The 27,576-nt window shown below is 37.5% G+C and overlaps 4 protein-coding genes across 9 annotated transcripts; 2 read left to right on the plus strand and 2 right to left on the minus strand.

Moving 5' to 3' along the window:
• Window positions 1-357: 357 nt before the first annotated feature.
• Window positions 358-8,746, plus strand: LOC137722820 (uncharacterized). Of its 6 annotated transcripts, none has more exons than XM_068461915.2 (18): window positions 358-712; window positions 1,153-1,398; window positions 2,101-2,236; window positions 2,862-3,013; window positions 3,291-3,374; window positions 3,461-3,523; window positions 3,705-3,836; window positions 3,943-4,152; window positions 4,463-4,585; window positions 4,747-4,796; window positions 5,524-5,686; window positions 5,810-5,947; window positions 6,573-6,695; window positions 6,788-6,886; window positions 7,056-7,145; window positions 7,298-7,382; window positions 7,951-8,081; window positions 8,166-8,746. In XM_068461915.2, the coding sequence occupies exons 2-18, from the start codon at window positions 1,273-1,275 to the stop codon at window positions 8,310-8,312; spliced, it is 2,052 nt and encodes a 683-aa protein (XP_068318016.1). In that variant the 5' UTR covers window positions 358-712; window positions 1,153-1,272; the 3' UTR covers window positions 8,313-8,746. The 6 variants fall into 6 exon arrangements, 4 of the variants coding, with proteins under 4 accessions (XP_068318016.1, XP_068318018.1, XP_088548837.1 ...); XM_068461917.2 differs by having other exon boundaries at window positions 389-712; window positions 1,258-1,398; XR_011066798.2 differs by having other exon boundaries at window positions 404-712; window positions 7,298-7,493.
• A 748-nt stretch (window positions 8,747-9,494) lies between these two features.
• On the plus strand, window positions 9,495-15,095 carry LOC137722373 (protein DEFECTIVE IN EXINE FORMATION 1). The gene is made up of 13 exons (XM_068461358.2): window positions 9,495-10,092; window positions 10,240-10,350; window positions 10,487-10,569; window positions 10,660-10,777; window positions 10,891-11,045; window positions 11,250-11,827; window positions 11,967-12,037; window positions 12,714-12,973; window positions 13,141-13,322; window positions 13,561-13,844; window positions 13,939-14,056; window positions 14,181-14,363; window positions 14,508-15,095. The coding sequence occupies exons 1-13, from the start codon at window positions 9,953-9,955 to the stop codon at window positions 14,820-14,822; spliced, it is 2,598 nt and encodes an 865-aa protein (XP_068317459.1). The 5' UTR covers window positions 9,495-9,952; the 3' UTR covers window positions 14,823-15,095.
• A 1,009-nt stretch (window positions 15,096-16,104) lies between these two features.
• LOC137723599 (uncharacterized) lies at window positions 16,105-17,079 on the minus strand. Its single transcript, XM_068462796.2, has one exon. The coding sequence runs from the start codon at window positions 16,698-16,700 to the stop codon at window positions 16,374-16,376; it is 327 nt and encodes a 108-aa protein (XP_068318897.1). The 5' UTR covers window positions 16,701-17,079; the 3' UTR covers window positions 16,105-16,373.
• Window positions 17,080-22,357: 5,278 nt separating this feature from the next.
• PHT4;2 (phosphate transporter 4;2) lies at window positions 22,358-27,294 on the minus strand. Its single transcript, XM_068462764.2, has 8 exons — window positions 26,566-27,294; window positions 24,361-24,587; window positions 23,759-24,107; window positions 23,628-23,672; window positions 23,288-23,434; window positions 23,009-23,146; window positions 22,825-22,858; window positions 22,358-22,714 (listed from the first exon to the last, which is right to left on the minus strand). The coding sequence occupies exons 1-8, from the start codon at window positions 27,016-27,018 to the stop codon at window positions 22,545-22,547; spliced, it is 1,563 nt and encodes a 520-aa protein (XP_068318865.2). The 5' UTR covers window positions 27,019-27,294; the 3' UTR covers window positions 22,358-22,544.
• Window positions 27,295-27,576: the final 282 nt, after the last annotated feature.

Raw genomic sequence — 27,576 nt, forward strand, 5'->3', positions numbered from 1 at the left:
CACGGAGAGATTCCACATCATTACCCGACATATATTCTCATATAAGTATCTCACTTATTACGTGACTAGCAAACCAAAGTAAAATTGATATTGAAAACCTACTAAAAAAATCAGGACACCCGACACAGTAACCACATTTTCCTTTTGCTCACAGGCCGCTTGTGCCTGTTCTCACGTGGCCGTCCCTAAAACCCATAAAAGTAATTTTCACAACAACTAATTTTCCTTTTTTTTTTTTTATGGTCAAACAAGTAATTATCCGGTTTTTGATAATTTACTCTTGGGTCATTTTCTTCAAGTTTCACACGTATATAAATAGTAAAAAATAATATAATATTTTTTTTCTTTTTTAAATTCAGAGTCATACGCTTGTTATAAATTCATCGTTGTCCCGGAGGGTTTTATCTGCATTGTTTATTCGATTCTCCAGACTGAATAGTTCCTCTTTCTCTCTCTCCTCCGTTCGTGTTCTTCTCTCTCATGACAAACCGTCTTTAATTTTTTTACTTCTCTCTCTAAACCTACGCACCCCGGACTTTCTCTCTCTTAGGGTTTCGCAGAGAGCTTCCCAGTTGCGAGGAGCAAGATAAACAATCGTTAGGGTTGTCTTTCGACTTCCGGAGGAAGCCGCTGCGTTTGCGCTGATCGTGGAAGTGTTAATTTGTTACGGCTACGGGGACGGTGAATTGGCTTCCGATTGGAGTTTCGTGAGGTTTGAGCTCTTCTCGATTGTGTTTTGGGTTTTTGAAACTGTGAAGCTCTTGGGGTCTCGGGATTTGAAAATTTTATGGGAAATTTGTGGTTTAGGGTTTGTGGTTTTGGGTTGCTAATTTGGGTGCCGGGTAGAAATTGGAGGGGAGATGAACAAAATGGAGGGTGTTTTATTTCGCTAGGGCTTTGGGTGAAGCAAATTTAAGCTAATTTGTAGTTAGATTAAGTTGATTAGGAGTACATTACATTTTACACTTTAGCTCTGCTTTCCCATACAAGGCAAATGCCGTCTTTGGGCCGTAGTCTGCATTTTTGTGTTTTGGGTTTATACACTTAAAGTTCTACGTGGATGTAGTTGTATCGGTTTGTAAACTATATGTTTCTTATTAGCTGTTAGTTGCATAAATGGATTATTTATTGACAATGTGCGTATTTGTGCAGCGGACAGTTTGAAGCAATGTTTGAATGAAAGGTTGTTTAGTTCTTACAAGTTATCGAGAGAGAGATAGCCCCCTGACCATTTGAGATTGTGTGTTGGTAATGTAGTGTAGTGGATTATGAATGATTGCTGTCATGGACTTGAATGCCTCGCCAGTACCTGAAGAAGATGAAGATATTTTTGAGAATCATATAGAATACATTGCACCAGAAGAACGCATAGAGAGTGGAGCTGATATAGCACGCCGGGTACTATTTCTTTCTCGTTTAAATGCCCTATCTCCTGCTCGTTTAGTGGCAACTGGATCAACTCATTTCTTTTGTTTGTGTAGTTATTGGTCTGGCCATATACGCGTTTGTCCTGGATCTCCAATGAGATTGAAATCATTACAGGGCATTTTGCATTGTTTTGATCCATTGTAGTTTGGGGCATTCATTACTGCTTAAGCTTCTATCCTTCCATGGCCTTTGGAATTGATGGATATTATTTTGTCTGCAAACGGTTGTATGGAAACCAAAAACTTGGTGGAAAGACGAGGATTTAGAAATTTAGAATAACAGAAGAGAGAAAATACTTTATGCTGCTATATTCAACTGCATCTAGAATTTTTTGAAATTAATAAGTTGCTTCTTCCTTGCTGTGGGGCAAACAGGTTTTTTCTTTTTTTTTTTGGTCCACTTAGCTTATTAATATATCATATATGGGGAATATTATGCCTTCAGAAGTATTACAACTCTCTCTCTCTCTCTCTCTCTCTCTCTCTCTCTCTCTCTCTCATGTGTGTGCACAGAGAGTCCCCCATGCATACACCTGGGAGCACATACACACCGGTTCACATACACAAAGATTAGCCGTGAAATCTTTTCATTTTCTTTTATATAATATGTATATATGTTGTTCTCAACATTTTTAAGTGCCTGGCTGCTGATCTTGTGTTTTTCTTGTATTAGGAGCGTGAAGAAAGACGTAAGCGATTGAAACGAGAACGCCCAGATGAAAAACCAGTGCATGTTTCTCAACCCCCTGCATACGATTCATATCAAACAAAAAACCCCAAAGTTTATGACAAATCTAGGCTTCCCAATGGTAAGTATGCTGTTTGTAGCATGTTATTAGGTTTGCTAATGCGTTTTCATTTCCATAAGTTGCATTTATTGGTAGAGTTATTTATAGAACTGCATTTTGATCAATTCCATGTTAAGCATTAACTGAATTATTACCATTTACATGTTCTGTTACATTTTTTATAAGGATGAAATTAAAGTAATTGGTTAACTGCCTCTGGATGAGTTTGATAGTTTGCTTACCTAGCTATCCCTATCATTTAGTTCTTCCATAGTTTTGGGATGATGTGGAAGGGAAGTATGTATTTGAATTTTGGAATAAATAAAATTTTCTTCATCTTGAAGACCGTGGCTCTAAAAAACTGGTGTTCCCTTTATATACTAGTATGGATAAGGGATTGTAGACCTTTATCTGGGGAAATAGGTTTCTGTCTGTGGCACTGATACAACTCAGGAGTGTGCATATTTGGTACTATTTTTGTTTTTATAATTGTTATATTATCTTGAAGTTGACTAGTTTTAAGAACCCTAGTTTGTTTCCTGAATTTGCATCTAAAGAGTTATGTGTTTTAGTTTTTAGCTTCAATTGCCATTTTCTTAGAGCTTAACTTCTGTCATCATTGGTCACATTTCTCTTCATAATGCAGGTTGGTTGGATTGCCCAGCAGCTGGTCAAGAAATATATTGCATGATACCTTCTAAGGTGCCACTTGGTGAATCCTACAATGATTGTGTTCCTCCTGGTAAAAGATACTCATTTAAACAAGTGATTCATCAGCAAAGAGTTTTGGGAAGAAAAGTAAGCCCGCTGAAATTATGCTCTTTTTTCTTCTAGTCTTATTTTATTATTTTTTAATTTCTCTGGATTGAAATTTAATATCTACCATACGAACACTCAGACAAATTTCTCTTGATAACTGAAGCGTAGTTTTTGTTACATGCACTGGCTGTCAAAGCTTGGCTATTGTATGTGTATAATTCTTTTTGGACAACGGACTAAATAGTAACTCTATGAGAGTCATTCTGTCTTGTTCAACGGTTGAAATGATTTTAAGATCATCTTCATTCATTTTCAGCTAGGTTTGGTGATTGATTTGACGAATACTTCTCGCTATTATCTAACATCAGATTTGAAGAAAGAGGGTATTAAGCATGTCAAGGTGAGTACTAGATTATTGTACAATTTGTATTCCTTGGTGCTTTTGCCTGTATTTTATTATTTATGGAATCCTGTTCGATAATGTAGATTGCGTGCAAGGGGCGGGATTCTGTGCCAGACAACCTTTCCGTAAATCAGTTTGTATATGAGGTTTGTTTCATACTTGACACTTGCCTCTTAAGTTATATGTTCATTTTAGCCAGTGGCTTGCCTATTTAAATATGAGGAAGACAGATTTTATTTATTTATTCTAGATATCATATATACTCATATGGTGTATGTACGTAAAATATTTCTGGTTATGATACTTTATTAATTATTCTCATTTCAGGTTATACAGTTCCTGTCACGTCAAAAGCATTCGAAGAAATATATTCTTGTGCATTGTACACATGGGCACAATCGCACAGGGTATATGATCATCCACTACCTAATGCGCTCATTACCAATTTCTGTCACTCAGGTAATTATGAGCTTATTTTAACTGTCTAAATGTAGAGTAAATCAGCCTGCTTTTAATTTATTTTCTTATTCTTATTATTTTTCTGATGCTGCATTGTATTACACAGGCAATAAAATTTTTTGCGGATGCACGTCCTCCAGGAATCTACAAACCTGACTATATTGATGCTTTATACTCATTCTATCATGAAAAAAAGCCTGATATGGTTGTCTGTCCCTCAACTCCTGAATGGAAGACTTCAGAATTTGATCTTAATGGCGAAGCAGTTGCAGACGACGATGACGATGATGGAGGTCCTGCTGCTCCTGTAAATAATGTATGCATAATTTTTATAGTGGAACTGTTTTAATTGGATATGTATTTCTTTGCCAAATGAATGACTCGAAGATAGAACAGTCTAGCAAAGGACAAGTGGTCTTTTGATTTTTTTTGCATGGCATTGATGGAGGAGTAATTTTTTTGCTCAAGAAACTTTTTGTAATGTTGTTTCATTATTTGTAATCCACCTCGTATTTCTGTTTTGATCATGTAACTGAAACAAATGACCTTTTGCTTCTGTATCTTCATACATGCCTGTTTTTTTTATGTTGTCCTCACTGTAGTTTGACATACCTCTGCCATTTCAGGAGAGTCTGGATACAAGTGGAGTAATGACAAATGATGATATCTTGGGCGATGAGATACCTTGGGACCAGCAGGAGGCAATGCGGCAGTTCTGCTATCAAACTCTTAAGCTGGTTAATGTTGGGGTAGACATGTTGAGACCTATATTCTTGATGGTTTTTGGCTTTTGCTTCTAAATCCACAGATACCTGAGATCTTGAGTTAGCCTGTTTTGATTTTCAGTCACATATTTTAGTTTATTTCCTACTTGCATAACATCTTACTTTTTTATTTTCTTTCATTTCAGCCTAGAGGAAATTCACAATTCCCGGGGTCGCACCCAGTTTCTCTTGACAGGTGCTCCTTGTTCCTTGTTTTGGTTTGGGTTGCATTTTTTTTCTAATAGTTTGAGCATATAAAATTTCATCATATTTACCAATTGTAACTTTGTTTGACTCAGTATTGATATATGCAATAAGCTGTAAAATTTCAACATAACTTGGCGAACAATATCTTGAAATGAACTCTCATTTGTTAACATGTTTTTTGCTGTGTAATTTAGCAAGTGGGAACATTTGATCTGAAAGAAAAGTTTGGTGGGCATTCATCACACAATTTTTCATTTGGAATGATAACTGAAATGGTAACTCAAAGTCGTTGGCATTATCGACAATGAATCTATTGATATTGGTGGATGCTTCTCGAATTGATATTTGAACTTTTGTATGTAAGCACAGTTTGTGTTTGTTTTCTGCTTAAGAAAGATATATTTAGAGCACTGTTGAAGCTTAGCTTTGTCTGGTTATTTTTTCACTATCATGTCCCGTAATAATGTGTTAGTTTTAAAAGAGACCCAGTGTGGCATGAAATTTGATTGCATCTTATTAGACCTTTGGTGGTGTAACGTGCTTGGTTTCTTAATAATTGTTGGCTGGTAGATGACAAGTTACTTGTGCATCTGTAAAGACTCCTCGTGTACTGCATATCACATATTTGCTCTATTCTCATATACTGCTTTATACATGTTGCATACTTCTTCATCTTGATATTGTCATCTGAATGGACTTCCTTCTCATTCATGCAGGGACAACTTACAGCTGTTGAGGCAACGTTATTATTATGCTACATGGAAGGCTGATGGAACACGATATATGATGTTAATAACCATGGATGGGTGTTACTTGGTTGATAGAAATTTTAATTTTAGAAGGGTCCAAATGAGGTTTCCCTGCAAACACACAAATGATGTATGTATGCACTTACTTTTGGAAGGTTAATGATATCAGGAAGATTTCATGTAGCGCATCCTTGACAACTTGGAGTGACCTTGTTTCTCTCTGTTTATTTATTTTTCTTTTTTTGTCTTTAAGGGTTTAGCCGAGAAGACTCACCACTACACGTTATTGGATGGGGAGATGGTAATTGATACCGTGCCTGATTCAAAGAAGCAGGAGAGAAGATACCTGATCTATGATATGATGGCAATCAACCACGTTCCTATCATAGAGGTGGGTTTGCCCTTTATCTGTCCCTTGTTGGGTGATCTACCCCTTAAATTATGTTGCACAAACTTCAGAATTTAAGATATTGTATTTATAATCACAAGGTATAACAACTATATCATTTAATTCATTTTTCAAACTTGGGCTAGATTTTTGTGCAAGCCAATGTAAGTCATTTGGTGACTGGTAACACACTGTAAACCGAACATAGGGAGTGAATTTTCAGAAATAAAGGGAGACCTAGATTTTGAGTATTGGGAATGTGCACAAAACTGTTTGTAGGCTTCTTGTTTTGTTAGGTATGGTACAATCAACTTGAAGAGGTATCTGCACTGTGATTTTATGACACCCATATAATCATAATTTGTGGTATCTGCAAGATTATATTGTCTTAAATTGTAAAATAACAGTTGGATCCAACTTCAATATATGCATTGTGATGGTGTGTCAAGGTTGTAAATTGCGTTAGTATATTATGTTGGCCTAATCAAACCATATGAGTGCATAGGTTATCACTTGCCTTTGATTTTTTATAGAATTGTTATCATATTTGGTTACAATTTTATCCCTAATTTTTTTCGGTAATGTTAAGCTACCCATTATACAATCTAATCTTTTAGAATTGTTGCAGCGGCCTTTTTATGAACGGTGGAAGATGCTTGAGAAAGAAGTCATTGAACCCCGGAATCATGAGCGCCACAATATTTACCAAAGTAGGAATCCTTACTATAGATATGACTTGGAACCATTCAGGGTATGTATCAATAAGATCTGTGTTCTGGCATTGAACTTCATTCCACTGTTTACTTTTTTGCCGAGATTAATTTTCTCAGTGTGTTCAATCAGGTGAGGAGGAAGGACTTTTGGTTGCTCTCTACAGTAAACAAGCTTTTGAAGGAATTTATTCCAAGGCTTTCACATGATGCTGATGGTCTTATCTTTCAGGTAGTTCTATAAAATATCATTTGAACTTTTTTATTGGTATCAAATTACTTGGTTAGCTGGCAATAGAATTTGTTTATTGCCATGTCAGGTCCTATTATTGGTTCTAAATTAGCAGTCCTCTCTCTGATTTGTTTGCATAGAATAATAATGTATATTTTTGATATGCTAGGGTTGGGATGATCCATATGTTCCCCGCACACATGCAGGACTTCTAAAGTGGAAATATTCTCATATGAACTCGGTTGATTTTCTCTTTGAGGTTGTGCTATGAACTTTATGTAGTTATTTTTGTTATAAAAACTCTATTGTGTCACTTAAGCTATTGTTTTCTGAATCTCTCATTTCCCTTCCATATCTACCTTAAATTTGTTCCGTGCTTGTTTTCTCATATGAAGTTGCTTGTGTGGACAGGTAACCAGTGATGATCGGCAGCATCTTTATCTGTTTGAACGTGGAAAGAAGAAACTAATGGATGGAAATAGAGTTGCGTTTAAAGGTCGACATGAATATCTTTAGATTTTTCTGTTTAAAACGTGACTCTGTTTTTATCATTGTTGGTACAGCCGAAGTTTTGCATTGGGGTGCTTCCTGAAGAAGAACCTGGCAGGTGCTTCTCCAGAAAGCATTTCTATGACCCATAAGCATTTTTGAAGTTTTATTTTTTGTCAAATATATATAGAAGTATTGTGGTTTTCAGAAAGCACTTTTTGCCCTTCCTGAAGCAGTCTCAATAGGCCCCAACTTTATAAGAACATTTATTTTGTTTCTTTTTGTTTAAACCTGTGAAGGACTTGCATGCATACACATGTGGATTGATCCCAAAAAAGGGAATGTTAGAAATTGATGGATGAGAACTTTTGTTGTTTTTATAGCTTCCCTTTATTGCTTGAAGTGTTCTGGGAAACCTAGATAAAATAATGGTTACTTCATCATATCATCTTCCACAATCTAATTTGCACTAACATCTAGTATTATGTTTCGCTGGGTGTGATTTGGTATGATCCTGTTGCGTTTAACCTAAATGCTTTTATTTTTTTTATTTTTATTGTATTCCTATGTAGCAGATGGCGAAGACCCCTCATCTTATTCCGGAAAAATAATCGAGTGTTCTTGGGATGGTGAAGAACAAGAATGGGTCCTTATGCGCATCAGGACTGACAAATCAACTCCAAATGATATCAATACCTACAAGAAGGTCCTTCTCCACATATTTTAAATAAATTAGTATTTTTTTGTTTAATCCCACTTTGGGCTCATTGATTGCTGACTTGAAAAACAGGTCATGCGAAGCATAAAAGACAATATCACGCAGGACATCTTGTTGAATGAGATCTATGAGATCATTCGTCTGCCTATGTATGCTGATAGGATACGGAATGATAGCAAAGCAGCCCAGCAGCATGCAAATGCAGCACGAAGGAGGTGACTTGCGGAGGTTTTATCATCACCGGGTTTTCTTGCAGAGGTTTGCTGATAGTAGTGCCCAGAGACACCTGCTTGGCAAGTCGTTCAGAGTTCTCTTTGCTCGAAGCTGGGTATAATTTGGGCGTATCAGCTGATGAATCACATATTTACTGTGTAACTTCCTAATCCTGGCTATAATTCGTACTGAGTGCTGTGCTGGTGAGTTGTTTGGTCCAGTTTGATACGCCGCCAGATAGTCCCCGGGATTACTGTCACATTTATTTGGTTCTGATGGTAGGTCAGATGAAGAGGAGTAGGGTTAGAGTCAGATCTGTATATTATGATGAATTATGTTGTTAACTTGTTTAAAAAGGTAGGCATTTTTTAGGTTTTGCCTTACCCTTTTCATGTGAATAGACAACTTTGGGAACAGGTAAACACCCTTTTCTCCCCAAATCCTGGTTTACTTTCTGTGTTTTCCACGTTGTATTTGTTTGAGACATGCTGCCTACTTGTCCTCTTAACCGTAGATTTGGCAGTCGTCTGTCCGTAGATGCGCAATTCGTCACCGTCTATTAGCATCGGGCTTCATATGATTACTTGAGAGATTTTTTTTGCTAATTATTGTTTTAGAGATGATGCATCTCCTAGTTCAATGTGATCAAGTCCGTAAACTGCATGCTTATTGTTGTGGGCTCCTTGGTGACCTTTCGGTTCTCCTAGCGTTGTTTGGCGTACAAGACTTCACTACTCTGGAGGCATTTTAAGCTCGTGTGATTTTAGTTTTATGCCCTAGTGCTAATGTGTTGAATAAAAAGGAAATCAACGAACAAGATTGAGCAAAAGAGCGTATAAGGTCAGAATGGTGCGGAAATTATTTTTCTTAGTAAATAACGTGGCACAACATCATTTTATTTCGGCTCACTTTCTAGTGTAATTTCATTGCCCGAACCATCATCCTAAAGACTTTTTGAGAACCATTTTGTTTTCAATTTTTCTTATAATTCACTCTTTTTTGAAATTGAAAATGTAATTACAAAACTGGTTTTAAAACTAAAAATTAAAAACGAAATGGTTATCAAACGTTCTGGTAGCAAAATATTAAGGCCCGCTTGACAAGTGCTTTTAAATTACTTGTTCGACAAATGCTTTTAAACAATTTAAAGCGTTTTTAAAAAAAAATATTTTTAAATTCTAAAAAACTATTTTAATCGTATAAAAGCACTTGCCAAAGAGCTCTCAAGCACGAGTCCTAGTTAAGTTGGATTGGGATGCAGGTCCCTTCAATGACCAGAGGCAGCAGAGAGCAGACACTGCCACACTGGTAGTCTCCAAGGATCACGATTAACTGTCTCACTCCGTAGACGTCTCATTTCGCGCGTGATACCCACACACCGGTCACCGGACCCAGAATCCTCAAACATCATCGGCGTTCAATTCATCTTCTGCTAAGTTATAAAACAGCTCCCTTCACACTTCTCGCACGTAATCGTAATTTTCTCAAACCCGAGTGGCATTTCCAATCGCAGTCCTCGACTGTTGACTCCGCGCAGCCATCCATGTCCTAAATCCACACCGCCGAGACGTTTTTAGAACCCTAGCTGGGGTTTATCTTCTACCCCGCAATTTCTTCCCCAATCCGATTGAAGCAAACCGGATCATATGGAATCCGCAGCGATTAGGGCTTTTCTGATCTGTCTAATTCTCTGCGCCGGTTCGAGCTTCGTTCATGGCGAGGAGCCGGCGAAGAATAAGTTCCGAGAACGAGAGGCCAGCGACGACGCCCTTGGATATCCGAACATGTATGCATATTCGTTTTTCTTAATCCGTCTTATTTGCCTTGATTAGTGTATAATCGCTGGGATTTGTGTAAATGTTTACTTAATTCTGTTCGGAGTTTTTGCATTTGATTAATGGGTTTCTGTTGTTGGATGTGTGCGTTTGGTTAGAGATGAGGATGCCTTGTTGAATTCGCGGTGCCCCGCGAAATTGGAGCTCCGATGGCAAACGGAAGTTAGTTCCAGTATATATGCTACACCCTTGATCGCCGATATCAATAGGTACGAAAAAGATTGTGCTTTGGATGGAAATTCTGTGTATTTACTTGTGCATTTTGAGATTACCAAGAGATCAAGTTTGTGTCCAGCATTGATTTTTGGGGCCTTTTTTTCGGGTATTCGTTTTCGCTTATTACAGTGATGGAAAGCTTGAGATCGTGGTTCCTTCTTTCGTTCACTATCTTGAAGTTCTTGAAGGTGCTGATGGAGACAAACATCCAGGTATGACCCAATTTCATTTCTTTCATTACATTAAGCTGTCTTGAATTTTCTTGAAGTGATTTTCTAAGTACCTGCTTGATGATTCATCAGGTTGGCCTGCATTCCACCAGTCAACGGTACATGCTAGTCCTCTCCTGTATGATATTGACAAGGATGGTGTGAGAGAAATAACTTTGGCAACCTACAATGGGGAAGTTTTATTTTTCAGGTAATTCAGTTACATTGCCCGTGTGATGTTACTAAATATTTTACAATTTGTTTTCTTGTCTGCAATCCTATATCAGCATCCACAAGCTCATAAAAGTTTTTGTGTTCTTTTAGGGTCTCAGGTTACATGATGGTAGATAAACTTGTAGTACCTCGTAGGAAAGTTAAAAAGAACTGGTATGGGGGTTTGCATTCGGATCCCGTGGATCGGACTCATCCAGATGTCCATGATGATTCTCTTGTCATGGAGGCTATGGAATCAGCTCATCGTAAGCCATTTACACGTTAAAGTAGTTTTTCTTGCTACTGCTATTGTTTTTGAGTGTCCTTATTCATATAATCCACTTTAGTAGACCTTTAGGAAGAGCATGCTGAGTCACCTGACACAGTTCTGACGTTATATGATTGTGAAAGTATTCCTTTTAAGTTTAACGGGAATTAATCATGTTTGCAACTGTTGGTTATTTTTGTAGAAACAAATGGAAGTACAGCTAAGTTAAACAATTCTGCTTCTATTTCAACTCCCGATTCCAACACTTCAGCTACTATTTCAACTCCTGATTTAAACAATTCAACAACTATTTCAAAAGAGAGCAACCTTGGCATGGTAAATGCATCAAATCCAGAGAATAAAGGGGAAACAAATTCAAGTCAGGTGGAAACAGTCATCAAGCTGCCTACGGGCACGGACAATTCTGCTGTAAAAAATGTGTCAGAGGAAACTGTTAATGTAGTGAATGGAACTAGATCTGGTAGACGGCTTTTAGAAGATAAAAATTCAAGCGAATCACAGGATGGTGGTTCTGGATCCAAAGAGAATAATAAGGAGGATGTTCCTGTTGCAACTGTACAAAATGAGGGAAGCTTGGAAGCAGATGCTGATTCATCGTTTGAGTTGTTCCGTGACAGTGAGGAACTTGCCGATGAGTATAGTTATGACTACGATGATTATGTTGATGAATCAATGTGGGGAGATGAGGAATGGGCTGAAGGGCAGCACGAGAAAATGGAGGATTATGTCAATGTTGATGCACACATCCTCTGCACTCCTGTGAGTTCTAACTTTAATGTTTCTTCTATACACATGTATGGGCACACTGCACATGGATTTATGTATGTAGGCATGATACTTATTCACTCCTTTGCCATACGCAAGTTATATTTGGTTGATGATTTCTTTTTTCTGTCAGGTCATAGCGGACATTGATAATGATGGAGTATCAGAAATGGTTGTTGCTGTATCTTACTTCTTTGATCACGAGTGAGCTCTCTTCCATAGTGTCAAATTTCACTTATTTATTAATATTTTTGGAGTGGAATGAAATCACATCAAGTTTCACTTTAAATTCCCATTGAAGGTGTCTACCTTCTTATTTTAGAGGATTTATACAGTTTAGACTCTGATAAAGCAAGTATTTTCTAGGCATGGTGTACACTATAGGATTTATCAAAGCAAGCATATCTTTTAACTTATTTCTGTAAGTTTGACAAATAAGTACCATATGTATATATTTCATGTAAATACTGCAAGCAGTATACAATCTGGACTGTAGGAGTTATATCTGCATTTGGAGTAGTTGTAATGACCTGGTATGGCCGCCAATGATCTCAAAACTATAGCACTATTTGTGTTGACCAGGAGACACTCACGAGATCAGTAGATATGATGTAAATGAAATAGAAGGATTATTTTAAGTTGTAGGTAGATTCTGTTTGATCTAGAAATTTACTGTGCTCTTGGTTTCTTCCTTCATCCATACAATAAATTGTAATAACCCTTTAAGTTACACTTCCCGCAAAATCAATTTGGTGCATTTTCTTTATCATTTGTTGTGCAGCATCATCCAAGATTGAAATGTGAACCATGTGAACTGTGTGTTGGAGTTTGCTTAGTAATTAATGGCTTGAAAGTAAATTCCTACCTTGTACGTTCGCAGGTATTACGAGTCCAATGAAGATCATCGGAAGGAACTGGGTGACATTGATCTTACAAAATATGTTGCTGGCTCAGTAGTTGTTTTTAATCTCGACACAAAGCAAGTTAAGTGGACTGCGGAACTAGATCTGAGTACAGAGACTGAGAAGTTCCATGCTCATATATATTCTTCTCCAACTGTGGTGGATTTGGATGGTGATGGGAATCTGGACATTCTTGTTGGAACTTCCTTTGGCTTGTTCTATGTCTTGGACCATCATGGTGAATTAATTTTTCTTGCTCTCATTGCTACGTTTGCTGACATTTTTACCTCAGAGTGCATGAGTTGCTTTAAGTTCCCTGGCATACAAGACGCTGAATCATCTTTGATGTTACATAGAATGCATTCTGTTTAGTGATATGGAAATTGAATGGTTTCTTTTGTTCAGGCAAGATCAGGGAAAAATTTCCTCTTGAAATGGCTGAAATTCAAGGAGCTGTTGTTGCTGCTGATATCAATGATGATGGAAAAATTGAACTAGTGACCGCTGATGCTCATGGAAATGTTGCTGCATGGACTACTAAAGGAGTAGAAATTTGGGAAAGGCATCTTAAGAGTCTAGTTCCCCAGGTACGTTAAATGTTTGATTTGATATTAAGTTGTGTACTAGTACAATAGTTGGTTCAGTCGTTTACTGATTTCTTTTTCTGCTCTGGACCTGGTGAGATTAGTCTACCATTTTCTGGAGAGATTAGCAATTTTAAACTTGCATGCACAAATTTTTGCTTGTCATTCTTCAAGAACCCGGTAAATTTCAACTTGGCTTGTATAATTCCTAGCGAATCTGATGCAGAGTTTTGTTCCTCAGGGTCCTACTATTGGTGATGTTGATGGGGACGGCCATACTGATGTTGTGGTTCCAACGTTATCCGGGAACATATACGTTCTTAGTGGCAAAGATGGGTCAATTGTTCGTCCTTATCCATATAGAACTCACGGGAGAGTTATGAATCAAGTTCTTCTAGTTGATTTAAGTAAAAAAGGAGATAAAAAGAAGGGACTTAGCCTTGTTACAACTTCGTTTGATGGTTACCTGTATGTAATTGATGGACCAACATCATGCGCCGATGTGGTCGATATTGGTGAAACCTCGTAAGATGTTTTTAAATTCTTCAATGTCCCTACATCTTTAATTAGTTCTCCCCCTTTCCATGGTTTACCTGAAACATTAATCCCTGCATGACAGATATAGCATGGTCTTAGCAGACAATGTTGATGGTGGGGATGATCTTGATCTTATTGTTTCAACCATGAATGGCAATGTCTTTTGCTTCTCGACTCCTGCTTCGCAGCATCCCCTCAAGGCATGATAGATCTCAAGCTTGATCTGTTGATAGTTTCTTCTGTTGTCTTCAGTTTTTATTTTTTGCTTTTTGTTGGGTGATAATATTTTGTTTTTAATCTTCTTTGTTGTGTATCCTTTCGCAGGCATGGAGATCACCAAATCAAGGGAGAAACCATGTTGCAAATAGGTATAACCGTGAAGGTATCTTTGTTTCGCATTCATCAAGAGCTTTCCGTGATGAAGAGGGCAAGAACTTTTGGGTGGAGATTGAGATTATAGATAGCTATAGATACCCATCTGGGTTGCAAGCACCATATAATGTGACAGTAAGTTGCTCATTCCTTCCGATTATTTTGGCCAAAGTCAACTACATGGCCCTCTCTCCCTCTGTTTCTTGTATACACACGCAAGTAGCTTGTGAGTCTAATATACAAAACTCAGTCAATATATATATTTTTTGAACTATGCAGGCAACGCTGTTAGTGCCAGGTAATTACCAAGGAGAGAGAAGGATAAGAATAAACGAGACCTTCAATCGTCCTGGAAAGCATCGTATGAAGCTTCCGACAGTTGGTGTAAGGACTACGGGTACTGTTTTGGTGGAGATGGTTGACAAGAACGGACTCTACTTTTCAGACGATTTCTCCCTCACATTCCACATGTATTACTATAGACTCCTCAAGTGGCTGCTTGTCCTACCAATGCTTGGAATGTTTGGCGTGCTTGTAATCCTTCGTCCACAAGAAGCTGTGCCTTTGCCATCATTTTCGCGAAACACCGACTAAACGTTCAACCTTTATCAATACAAAGATGCTAAGGCTCACGAATTGTGACGGCCATTCTCACCCGAAAAAGTCCAGAAACCGTGGCGGATATGACAACAATGTGCGCTCTATTTTTTATGATCAAGCTAAGATAGATGTCGGAACTTGTAACATAGTTGAATATGAGTCAAGGAACGAGTACCAAATCCAAGTTTTTCAATGATAATTGTTTAGAGGATGATTCTATATGTATCTCTATAAATTGGCAATCTCAGTTTTCATTCAACCCCTTAATACTTTCAGTAGGCCTCTCCAAGTTTGGATCACTAGACATGCTTACTAGAAAAGAATTGGTATTGAAATTATTTCGACTCGTCGACTTTCTATCTGTTTACTAAAACATATCAAATTATTAGCCGTTGCGGTATTCTTTTTTGTTTAATATATTCTTATTATTTTGTAATTTTGTTCGTCGCGTACTTTGATATTCAACTTGGCATCAGAGCAGGTTTGATCATATAGGGTTGAATCTGCTTTTGATGAGTATCAGTTTTTGTTTGTCTGTTTGCTCGGTATCAGTTTCGTCTCTAGGTTAGGATTTTCTTGTTTGAAAAAAAGAAAAGAATTAGGATGACTAGTTGATCCCAAATTTATTCCTTCCGTCTTTACTATACCTAGCTGTATCAGTTCATAACTTTGGCCATCCTAAGTTAAATTACCATAAATGGGTTTGCTCTCGTGTTTCATTTACAAGAGCAACTTACATAACACAGATACACTGCTACTCTGGCGTTCTATAGTAATGATACAATAGCATGTGAACATAAATTTACACATATCTTTATATTATTGACACGAGACGCCACAACGACATGACATGAAAGTCCTCCCCAAATACATACTCCCGTTGGATTCATACTACCAGACTAAAAACGGACGGAGTAGAACCACCTTGTAGCTAATATGCAAGGCAGTTTTTATTCGCAGTTGTTATTCATACTACCTCCCCCTCCAGATTTCGATTCCCTCAGAATCAGGAATCAGACTCCTGATTATATGTGAGGCCCGCGCTACACTTCGTTCCCCTTGGTTTTGTAAACAGCGGAGTAATTCGGAATATGAATGACTCTCATTCTACTAATACCGTTTTCGTGTAAGTAAACATGCCCTAAAGTGAATGGTTTCAGATATAATATTTTTCCATTCCTAAGATAGAATACATTGTACTATAAGCTTCGGTCCAAATATGAACAGACTCCTAATTTGATGCAAAAAGTTATCAAAGATTTAAGCCAAAGCTATATAATCCCACAAAACTAATCCATTTATATCTCAATAATGCTTAAAAGTAAATAAACATGTTCGAAATACAGACCAAAAATAGAAATACAGGTCCAATATGCAGAATGGAATACGATCACATGATACAGTAGTGATTGTGACGCTCTCGTTTTCTTCTTTTGCACTCGCATTTTATTTCTATCCGAAGACTAGAACAAACATAATAGAAAATGAGAGTGCGAAGATCACTTCGGAGCTCTCTGGGAAAAAACGAGAGCGCAAAAAGAGATGCTAGATAGGCCTCTTTCCGAGCCTCTTAATCTCTCTGTCCATATTACCAGAAAGCATCAAAGCAAACATCTTGTAGTCGCAAAACAGAGACCAAAACGGATGCCCGAATGTCGCCGGAATATTCCCCTCCACGAAAAAATGGCTGTACCACGCGAGTCCGTACCCAGAGAGAGGCACACAAACCAGAAACCGCCAATCGAACAGCAGCGAGTAGAGGAGGAAGGAGAGAGAAGCCAGGGTTCCTGCAAAATGCCAGCGCCGCGTCGATGGCTTTGAGTGCTGGCTCATGTAGAAGGCCCAGAACTCCTCCAAGCTCCTGAATTTCATATCTTGGAGTGAAAGTAAGAGCAACCCAGTTCAGGATTCTGGTTTTTGTGAGCACCCAAGTGGGAAAATGATCAGAATTCGGATTCGGGAAAGATTTTGGAAGCTTTGAGATTAAACCCAGAAAAATAAAAGTAGAAAAAGAAGCTGGTATCTAATCTGAATTTGGATAATTTTTTGGGAGTTGAATTAAATTTTGTGTGGGGGGAATCTTGAGGTTGAGGATGGGATGAAAATATAAATCTGGAGTTTTGGGTGATGGATCTTAGTTTTATCCGCTGTGTGGTTGGTGTTTGTGGGAGGATGAAACAGAGCAGGGTGAAAAGTATGAGAAGGTGAACAGTTGCTGTGTGTGCGTTGTGTGTGGTCTGAATAATGCAAGTAGGTTATATTAAAGTCGGATTTGGATCTTCTCCGGATCCCCTCCCTGGGGATCTCGGGGATCAAGGTACAAGTACCGTTCATCAATGATCGTACGGTCATAATTAAATTGTTTTATATTTTTAAAAGTAAAGTAATCTCGTTTTACGTAAAAAACATTTAATTATGACTGCACAATCTTTGATGAACGATCCTTGTGTCTTGATCCCCGGGATCCCCGAGGAAGAGATCCCGAGAGGATCCAAATCCATTAAAGTCTTCTCCACGGCAGCGACTTTGTAGTTATCATCCGGTTTTTTGTTTTTTTTTTCTTGGATTTAACATGTTGATCAATTGAAAAGAACAAGGGGGATTGAAGAGTTTGTTAAATCCAAATTGATATTTCATTTCGAGAATTTGCATAGGATGGACATTGTAGTTTACGGTGTACCGTCAAAATACAGTGCAATGTGAAGATAAACTTACACGTGATATTGTCGTATTAGATCATGAAACCACAATGTTAAAAAGAAGGATATCGTGGAAATCGTCTTCATTTCATTGATGCTGATATGCTTTGTCACCTTAACCATGAATAAGAGATGAAACAAAAATGTTCTCTACCAACTGATAAAGTACTGATTTGGTAATGAGGTACTTTTATAAAAAGTGGGTATAAAAAAAAAAAGCTGAGCTAAAAAAGGTGTTCGGTAAACATTTAAAAATAGCTTATTTTCACAATTTTGGGTGAAAAAAGCTGAAAATGTGAAGTAGCAAAAAAGAGCTTTGAAAAAAATTGAAAACGTGAAGCAGCATAAATGTTGGATTATGATTTCTTGTTAAACGTTGGATATATGTTTAAGATAAAGTTTATAAATATTTTTCTTTTAAAAATAAAGTATATTTAGTAATTCACCTTTATTTGTTAAGAAAATTAAATTAATGACACATCTAGTATTATACTCTTTTTGGTCATTTCACACAGTCACAATTGTTTTACATAAAAGTTTACCAAACACTATAATATTGTTTTTTTTTTTTTTTTTTTTTTCCAAAAGCACTTTTACAAAAAAGTTTACCAAACACTCTATTGCTTTAATTCACGGCTGCTTATTTTCATAGCACAACATAATCAGTTTTTTTTTTTCAAAGCACATCAATATCAAACCAGCCCAAAGAGAGATGCTTGGCTGTGACGATCCGTCCCTAATTTTATGTTTTTACAAATTTTAAAAGCATGATTTTACAAAAATGCCCGTAGAGGCGGGGGTTTTGACTTTCGTTGATCAACGTATAGTGAGGTGTATGAATTAATCCTTTAGCGTATTCCTGAAGTACTCAACATTACAGACTCGTAGGCACAAACAGAAGAGGATTTGGGGTTACGGTTAAAGTTTTACGAAATGGTAAACTCGAGAAGTACTTTTGTTTTAGCCATTATTTATATATTTTTATAATGTTTATATTTATTTATCATTTGGTTATTTTTTTAAGTTGAAGAAGAAGAGAAAGAAGAAGTGGGGAACGGGAGAAGAGAAGAAAGAAGGGCTACTGCCCAATCAGAAAGAAGAGGGAGTGAGTGACTAACCAGAAGAAGGATGTGAGGAGATGGCCAATCGGGAGGTTGGAAGAGAGGGCCAAAGATGGAACGAAGCATAGGGGATCAAGAACCCTTTCTCCTTGACCCGTTTCGGACCAAGACCCGCATGTAGACCCGACGACTCCAATCCAAATTCTAGGGTCCTCTAGCAATTTTTCATGCGAAATTCATCGAGCTTTCACCTGGGAACTTGTTCACAACCTCTACTTTCCTATTTCTACCAAAAACCTGAGTCAATTGGGGCTCCAATTCGTAGAAATCAAACTGGGAACCCGATGGTTGCACGACGGCGAATCCGCCATTCATACAACCATTTCCTTCGATTACCACCACAGTTAACCTTCCCTTGGACCCACGAATAAGACCCAACCAGTGGTTGGGGCGGTGGATCTTCGGAGACGATGAATCGACAACCACCATTTTCTAGGGTTCCGGCGGGTTTGAGCAAAATGGGAGCTTTTCCCGGCCAAATTAGACTTGGGCGCAGGTATAATGTTTACTCTACTAATTGAGATCTTCATTCCACTAAATTTTGGTAATTTTTTAAAATAGTTGGATTTTCCCACGAGTCGGGGCGACTGACCGCCACCCACGGTGGCACGTGGCTAGGGGTTGTCGATGTTATTCTTAGGCTAAATTAGATGTCTTGAGTTCAGTTTTGGTAATTTTATAACGTAGGTTGATCGTTTGGACCTAAATTCATTAAGATACGTTACTCGGTAAAGATGTGAATTGACGATCCGATCGTTGGATTGTCACCAAACTTTAATACATTATATTATGTAATATTTGAGGACCATAGGAACTTACGGATCTTCCCGAATTGGATTGGTAAGTTCATAAAATAAAATATTAACCGCCACTTGGTTTTGGCATCTGACCGTTGGATCGTAATGGAACTTTAGGATGTTGTCTAGAAGTATAACGTGGATCTTTGGAAGTAAGGGATTGGAGATCCGTGATGCAGATCTTTCGAATCGAACTACTTACGGATGTGCGTTATGTAAGTTACATATTTTATTGATAAGAATTCTGAGTTGTGATTTGATAATTGTTCTAGGCGCCAATTGTTCGTGATGCCTCTATGGTTGTGCTAGGGAGTTGTAGCGTGAACTCCAGGTGAGTGGGCTTTTGTTTTTAGTGTATATATGTATGCTTGGTATTTTTCCCAGAAAATGCGTTTAAATGTAATTATGTTTTGAAATGCCATGCCTCATGATTTATACTTGGATTATGAGTTAGTATAGTATGCATATTGTGATTTGACGATGTGGACGCTCAGATAAGTACCAGGTGAGTTATAGATTGTTAATGTGAGTTGATGAGTATGTTGAGATGCATTGAGAGCTCATAAACCTGCACCCCGGTGTTAGTGCTCCCGCCCGTAGTTAGGGCACAGTCCTTCACGTGATGTTCACCTCCTGCACCATACGCTCATCTTGAATCCAAGTTAGGTGCACAGTCCTATCGTACATACCACTATAGGTAGTTCCGACTCGTAGGTGACCCACAATTATCCGCACAGTCTTCACGTGATCGTAGCACTTGAGCGTATTTCTTTACACCTAGTCCTGTCGTACAGACCGCTTTAGGTGGTTCCGACTCGTGTGTAGGTATATTTGTTGAGATGTGAATTTGAGCCGTACATGTCACGTTAGGTGACTCCAGCTAGATGGATGAGCTCTAGATTCAGCCATACAGGTCACGTTAGGTGACTCTGGCTAACATATCATTTGCATTGATTGATATCACCCGACTTACATATTTTATGCTGAAATATTTGACATGGCATATATGTGGATTTTGCTAATTTGAGTATGGTTTCGATATATGTATATATTCTATTTTCTGGGAAATTATATAGGTTTTACGACAAGGGGTTACTGCCTTTGATAATTGAAATGGTTTTTAAAAAGCTTTGTTTTTGTCCACTCACACTTTCTGTTTTGCGCCCCTCCAGGTTTTAATTGCTGAAGTTCGTATCGACAAGGATTCTTGGCCAATCTCAGGATAGGTGGTTACTTTTGAGGGTATAATTCTTATCCACTCCACTGTACTTACTTATGCTCTAACGTCACGTGTGAAGTTGGTTCATTCCTGCTCACCATCGCACTCTGGTATTTAGGCACTCTTAGGTTTAAATTTATTCACATTTTTCCACATCATCACACTTTATGGCTTCATCATCTCCTAGGTGTCGGCCAGCACAGCTCGATTCGGAGTTTTAGTGGACATTCTGGGTCGGGGTGTGTCATTGACCACCTTAACCATCGATTTGATATAAAAGGTAGAGATTTAATCGATGTGCTTTTGATGTTTAAATCAAAACCTTTAAGATCAATTCAAGGGCCCGTGATCACAAATCTTTGCTCACTACGAAGTGACCAAGAAAGCTGGATTCGGAGATGAGAATGCTTTGGAATAGGCATTTTATAACTATTGTTGGCCGAGAAGTCTTCAGCAAACAAATTTTAAAAGGACGTGAAATACTCATCTTGATTGAAATGTATAAATTTTGTCTTTAAAGGTGAGATTGCCAAAAAAGGATCTCAAATTTAGTCTTCCGGTTGGAAGAACTCATACAGTTATATATATATCTCCAGAGAATTCAAATAGAAGATAAAGTAGAACTTCGTGAATTGAATATCTGATAAATTAATAACAATACTTTTGGCCGATCCCAACTCGAGATAATATGTTAAATTAATAATTAGCTAAATTTATAAGATAATACATTATAAATTTTTTTATATAGGTCCTATGTAATATATAAATTAATAATTCCCATTTACAATGACATTTGTTTATTTAACTAGAATTTTTGCTTGGTTAAATGTTTATAAAAAATAAAAAAAAGTAGATCCATGAATTTACTTGGTTAATCAAATACATACAATTATTAATTCGTAAAACGATAAACTAATACAATATAAAACATATAAGAAAGTACGGAATTCCTTGATAAATTAATAAGTTATTAATTCATTTGATAAATTAGAAACTTATAATTTATCAATTTTCTAATATTTACTAAATTAATAATTTTTTCTTGACCACAAGACTATTAATTTATAATAGTTATTCACACCCAATAATATCAGCAGCACCATGTCAGTCTGAATGTCACATTCATCTGATTGTGAAATGCCACTGTTTTCCTATTGGCCCACCCGTAACATATGCTTGGAATCCATTGGAGGACTCAACAAAGAAAATTAAGGATTAAAAAAAAAAAATTATAAAATAGAAAAATAAATGTTATGAGTGAATAAAAAACTTGCAAAATTATTGGCCAGCATGTCTCGATTTGTATAAATGTGATGACGATATATATATTTGTAATGGTTCATATAAATAGTGGCTCAACATAGTTTTTGGTCGGTGAACTAACCGTTTGTTAATATTCACTTTCTCATTGAGAATTTTAACGGAAAAAAAAATATTTCACATTGAGAATTAACAAAATAATGATATATTTCCACCTACAAATGAATTTAAAGTAAGGTAGTGCTATCCGCACATCTCTTTTTACCTTTCAATACTTTTGTTAATTTTTTTCTATTAATCTTCTTCAATACATCAATCCAGCAACCAAAAATTGAGAGAATGTGTGAGAAGTAAAAATGAGTCTGTGGATAGTACTACCTACAAATATACAACTTAAGAGCAATGGAAAATAACAAATGCAATACAGAAGCACTTCAGACAAACATTTTGCATATCAAAAGTTGAACTCTCTACATGATCAAATGATCGAATGACCCTAATTTTGAACTCCCAAGTGAATATATTATGTTCATCATTTTCCTAGCCTAACATAAACATCGGACATTTACCAACAAACGTAAGCTAATGATTTACTTGCGCAAACTGATGGAAATTTCGGTCTAGAAGACGCGCTCTCCGGTAGCAAATAGGTTCCAAAAGATTGTCGTCGCGAAATATAGCCCTGCAGTGACCGTTAGGAATGCCTGAAACGATCCTAACCATTGTACAAAATAACCAGTTCCTATCGTGCTGATTATCGCCGCCACTGTCCCGGCTGAATTTGTAATCCCTGTTGACAAAGAATGTAATTGAATCATTGTAGTCAGCTAACCAATTTAACAGATAAGAAAACATAATATAAACAGTCCCTTCGTGGCGGGCTAATGGGAAATAACGCACCATGGAGAAATCCCGCGGATTGTGGCGCTATATCCTGATCAAATAAAACAGCAGAAGCTAAGATCAGATTGGAAATCAAATGTCCAACATCTAATGGCTATGATTGGATTATTTGGTAATTAACTATCTGCTCCATTAGTTTAGTTTGACAGTTCTGTCATATGCTTATATGGGTGGAACTTACTTGGATATTAAGGAGAAAGCCGGCTTGACTGAAAGAGCTCAAACACAAGGCTGCTGTGAGGAGTACCGCTGCAGCCTCGGGTGTTTTGGCATAGTTTAGGCCGAGCAATGACACTCCAGGGCCGATAAAACCAATAGACTGTTACGCACAAATATTTTTCAGTATAGTGATTTGTTACAAAAATATACTACAATGTTCGGGTAAGTGCAGCTGAATTTTAATTTGATTTGATTGAATTATATAAGTTCTTATAGAGACAGACGGCAATTCAAGGGCTACCTGCATGATCTTTCGAACTGTAGTCAACGAGTAGCCTGCCTTGATTAATGAATCCGATGCTGCACCAGCAATGTAGCTGGAAATTGCCATTGATCCCCATGGAACAGCACTAAACCATGCAGCTTGCTTCAAGTTTACACCAAATACCTATAACAATAGAAAAATAGAAATCGTCATTTCCTAGAGCACACTGCCACAAACCACTATTGGTAATTCAATGTGAACACGTATTTGCACACAAATACTAAACCAGTAACATGATAAATTTATTTGCGATCAATCAATTTTTACGCTATTAATGGTGTTAATGTAAACAAAGATCTAGGAAAAATGAACCTACCGTCTTAAAATAAACTGGCATCCATGAGAGCAGAACAAAGTACCCCTGTAAGGTAGACCATGATTAAGAATCAATTGCGCAGCGGAAAAGAAAGGATGAAATCCACAGTAAAAGATATTAGAAAAACTCACCCAGTTATTAGTTACGTTGGCACAAATAATGGCCCAAGTTGGTAATTTTGAAAACAGGAGCCGCATAGATGGGAGCTTTCCACCTTTTTTGGGAGAATCAGATTTACCAGCTTGGATCATTCGGATCTCCGAGTTGCTGATGTAACGACTCTCACTTGGATCATTTGTGACTGTGTATGCCCATATTGTCAGCCAAAGCAGTCCAATGGAGGAGAAGAGAATAAAGGGACCGGAAAGTCCCATTGTTGACAACATAATTGGAGTTAGTAGTAAGCCAACGACATTGCCGAGGTGAAATCCAGCCATAGAGATTCCAACTGCACTTGCTCTTTCATGGCTCGGAAACCACCTGCTCATATTACAAGCGACATGAGTATTGACTTCAGCTAAAATTTTTAAGTATTGTAAGTTGAACGTGTCTGATAGGTTGTTTACAAGAACTCTCTAAATTCTGCTATAGATTTACTTGCTCTGCAAGTTACCAAAAACAAGTACACTGATACATCATTTGCTAACAAATTAGGTGACCCAAGCATTATTGTAACTACAGTTAGAGGTCTAATGAATAATTATGAGCAAGGATTGGGGAGACATTATATTACCTTGATAAGAGGGTGCTCATGGACGGGAGGGCTACACCTTCAGAGAGACCAAAGAAGGCACGGACGGCCAAGAGGCTGGTGGTGGAATGGTTGGCAGCCCAGGGAGTGAGGAGAGTTGCCAAAGACCACATGGCCACACCCCATGCCATCACTCTCTTTCCTCCATATCTGTCTACCAAGGCACCTCCAATCACTGATGAGAATATGTATCCCCATAGAAAGGATGACTGCAAAATGAATCATTCGAAATTCTAAATTGTCAACAATGAGAAGGAAAAAAAATGCCAAACAATAAAAACAAATTGCCCATTTTGTAACCTTTTCATTTTTAATTTCTAGTTTTAATTTTTCTGTTATGTCTGTTTTCCCTACAACTCATTAGAAAGAGCCGTGTAATAGATTATTTTGTCTACCACACTTACCAACTGATAAAAATAATTTTTTTCAATATACATTCTTAACTATTCTAGTCTACGAGTAGGGAGGTTTGAACTTGAGTGTAAACGGGGATCCATTGCCCTCCCCATTTGCAACTAATTACAAAAACTTTGCTAAAATCAAACATTTGTGCAAGAAGATTTTCTAGCAATAAAATCCAAAAATTAGAACTTTTATTTGAGAGCCCCATCCAAGCCCAATTTGTACTTACACAATTGAACCAACTTGAGATGAGGTTGGGTGACATATTTCAGCAGTGTAATCTGATGTGGGTACGAATAAGGGGCAAGCTTTTTTCCACAACAGCACAAGAAGAAAGAAAATTTTTATTGTGATCGGAACACGGATGGTACATCACGTGTTTCTATATAAGTGATGATAAATTTTATTTTTTAAATTATTAACTTGTTAACACATATCCCATAATTTTTATTTTTTCGATCACACTGAAAAATCTCTCCAATAAGTGACAGATGATTGATGATGTGAGAAGCAAATTTGAGATATAAAAACTAGATGCTTGTTGGAAATTATTTTTAAAATGATTGAAAAAACTTTTGATGAAAGTGTACTTTAAAAACCAATCTTTAGTAAAAATGCAAGTGAATCATGCAAGAAGTACAAAATGAATTCTGAAAAAGCACAAGGTGAATCTTGAAATAGCGCATAGCGCTTCCTGTAGAAAAACTTCCTACAGAAAGCACTTCAAGTATTTTTAGAACCCAAAACAATTTCACCAAAAGCGCTTGTAGTCATTTTAAAAACATTTTAAAATAATGTAAACTTGATATTTCATTTACTTTTATCTCTTTATTTGGCAGGCCCTACCTCCAAAAAAATGTGAAAAATAGGTGCAAAGATGGAAACTTCACATCTTTCCATTAGGAGGAGGGTCCATTCTGGATTTACTTTGTAGAGATCCTAGGAATCCCCACATCCTAACCGTTAATCGTACATCATGCGATCAGTTTTCATTAGATACTATATGTGTTTAATTTTAAATAAAAAAATCAAATGATTTCTGACCGTACAATACACGATGAATGACTAAAATATGAGAATCCCTAAGACCCCACAAGTGGATCCGGATGAGATCCAATTCCCTTCCACTAGAGGCATCTCTTATTAACTCATTTTTATGAACAGATGACAACAATGAAGCACAACTGATAATAACACTCCGCAATAAATGTTACAACGGTACTCATCCTTGAACGCTTAACAATCTTGTTAAGTTATTTGCGCATAGAGGCACAGCACGCAAAGAAAATTTATACCTACACTCCCAAAAACACATTCCAAACACTAACCAAACTGTGTGTGCGCTAGTTTGGATGCTATGGACCTTTTGGTAATCCTATCATCGCCGTTAATTTCGATGTTCCAAATAAAATGTCAAATTTTTAACAAAAACAAACAAACAAACAAACAAAAAGATGAAATTGACCAGAAGGGAGAAGAGCTAAATCTCATAAGCTTCTCACATCTTTTGATTAAAATTAAAAGGCTTCCTAAGATAATATTTACGATTGCTTTTAAAATAGCTAAAATTACTTCGAATGATCAAAAGCGTTCCTGAACTTAAAAGCGTCAAGTTAGTAGTGCTTCTTACATATGCGGTCACAAACAAGCTCTGACATAAGCCTATTTTTTTTTATAAAAAAGTGATTTTGGCTCTACTAGCATTCCCAAACACGCCCTAGGTTTTTGCGCTCAAAGAAAGCATAGAGAAGACGGGTTTAAAGTTTGAAGTTGAGAGTAACGGACCTGAACGACGCCCAGGAAAGAACTGGACCAGCCATTTTTAGCAGCAAGAGGGACGATGGCCACCGACATGACGACCCTATCGGCATTACACAAACACATCACGCACGCCACCAACGCCGCCACCTTGAATCTCTCCGGCACGCTCACTATTTCCTCAGCCGCTACCTCTCTCGCTCCTCCTCCTCCTCTGTTTTTCCCCATCAGTATTCCTCTCTCTATCCCCTCCGCCGTACACGTCACCGCCACCCCCCGTCGGCGCCCCCTCTGAGCCTCGTCCGTTCTTCTTCTCCATCCTCCTCGGTTTTTTCCAAACCCAATAACCAGCTGATCCCATTTTTTGGGCTCAAATCCCAGCTGGGTTTTCTTTGTGCTGATCAAACTCGATTGGGTTTTCAACAATCGAGAAGAAGGGTCAGAATGCAGCTGAGATTTAATGGGAGTTGCAGCCGCCATGAGAGAGAGACAGAGAGGAGAGAGAGAGATTAAATAAAACAGTGCATATTGATATACAATATTTCAAACAATGACCGACTTTGTATGCTGTTTAAATAAGAGAAACGATCAAGTGGGATTATCTTACATTTTCTAGCTACGTAGTTTTTATATGAATCGTGGGAAGATTTTGGCATTTTAAAGAATTGAAAAATAGAGAAATTTAAGGTGAAGGAGAAGATTGTTTTGTTTTGGTTTGGTTTGGGGGGGTTGGTGGGAATTGAGATCGAGAATGGCACTTGGACTCGGTCCCAGTATGGAAATTTTGTCAAGGGAAAATATGGGTGACGTGTCACCCGATGGTGTCGTCCACGTCGATAAAATCATACGTGGCAACACGTACGGCTCTGCTTTTGGTGGTGGTAAGTGGCAACCAAACCACATATCATGTGTCATGCATAGGAGATGCCACATTTCTTAGGAAGTCCCAAGTTAGGTGTAACCGGAATTTTTTTGATGCGAATATTTTTGTAGAGGTATTGAAAAAATTAGTAAAAGATATAGAAGGCGGGAGAGTGA

The sequence above is a fragment of the Pyrus communis genome, chromosome 4, assembly GCF_041283825.1.
Source record: "Pyrus communis isolate YQ-2024b chromosome 4, ASM4128382v1, whole genome shotgun sequence".
In the NCBI taxonomy this organism is placed as follows: Eukaryota; Viridiplantae; Streptophyta; class Magnoliopsida; order Rosales; family Rosaceae; genus Pyrus; species Pyrus communis.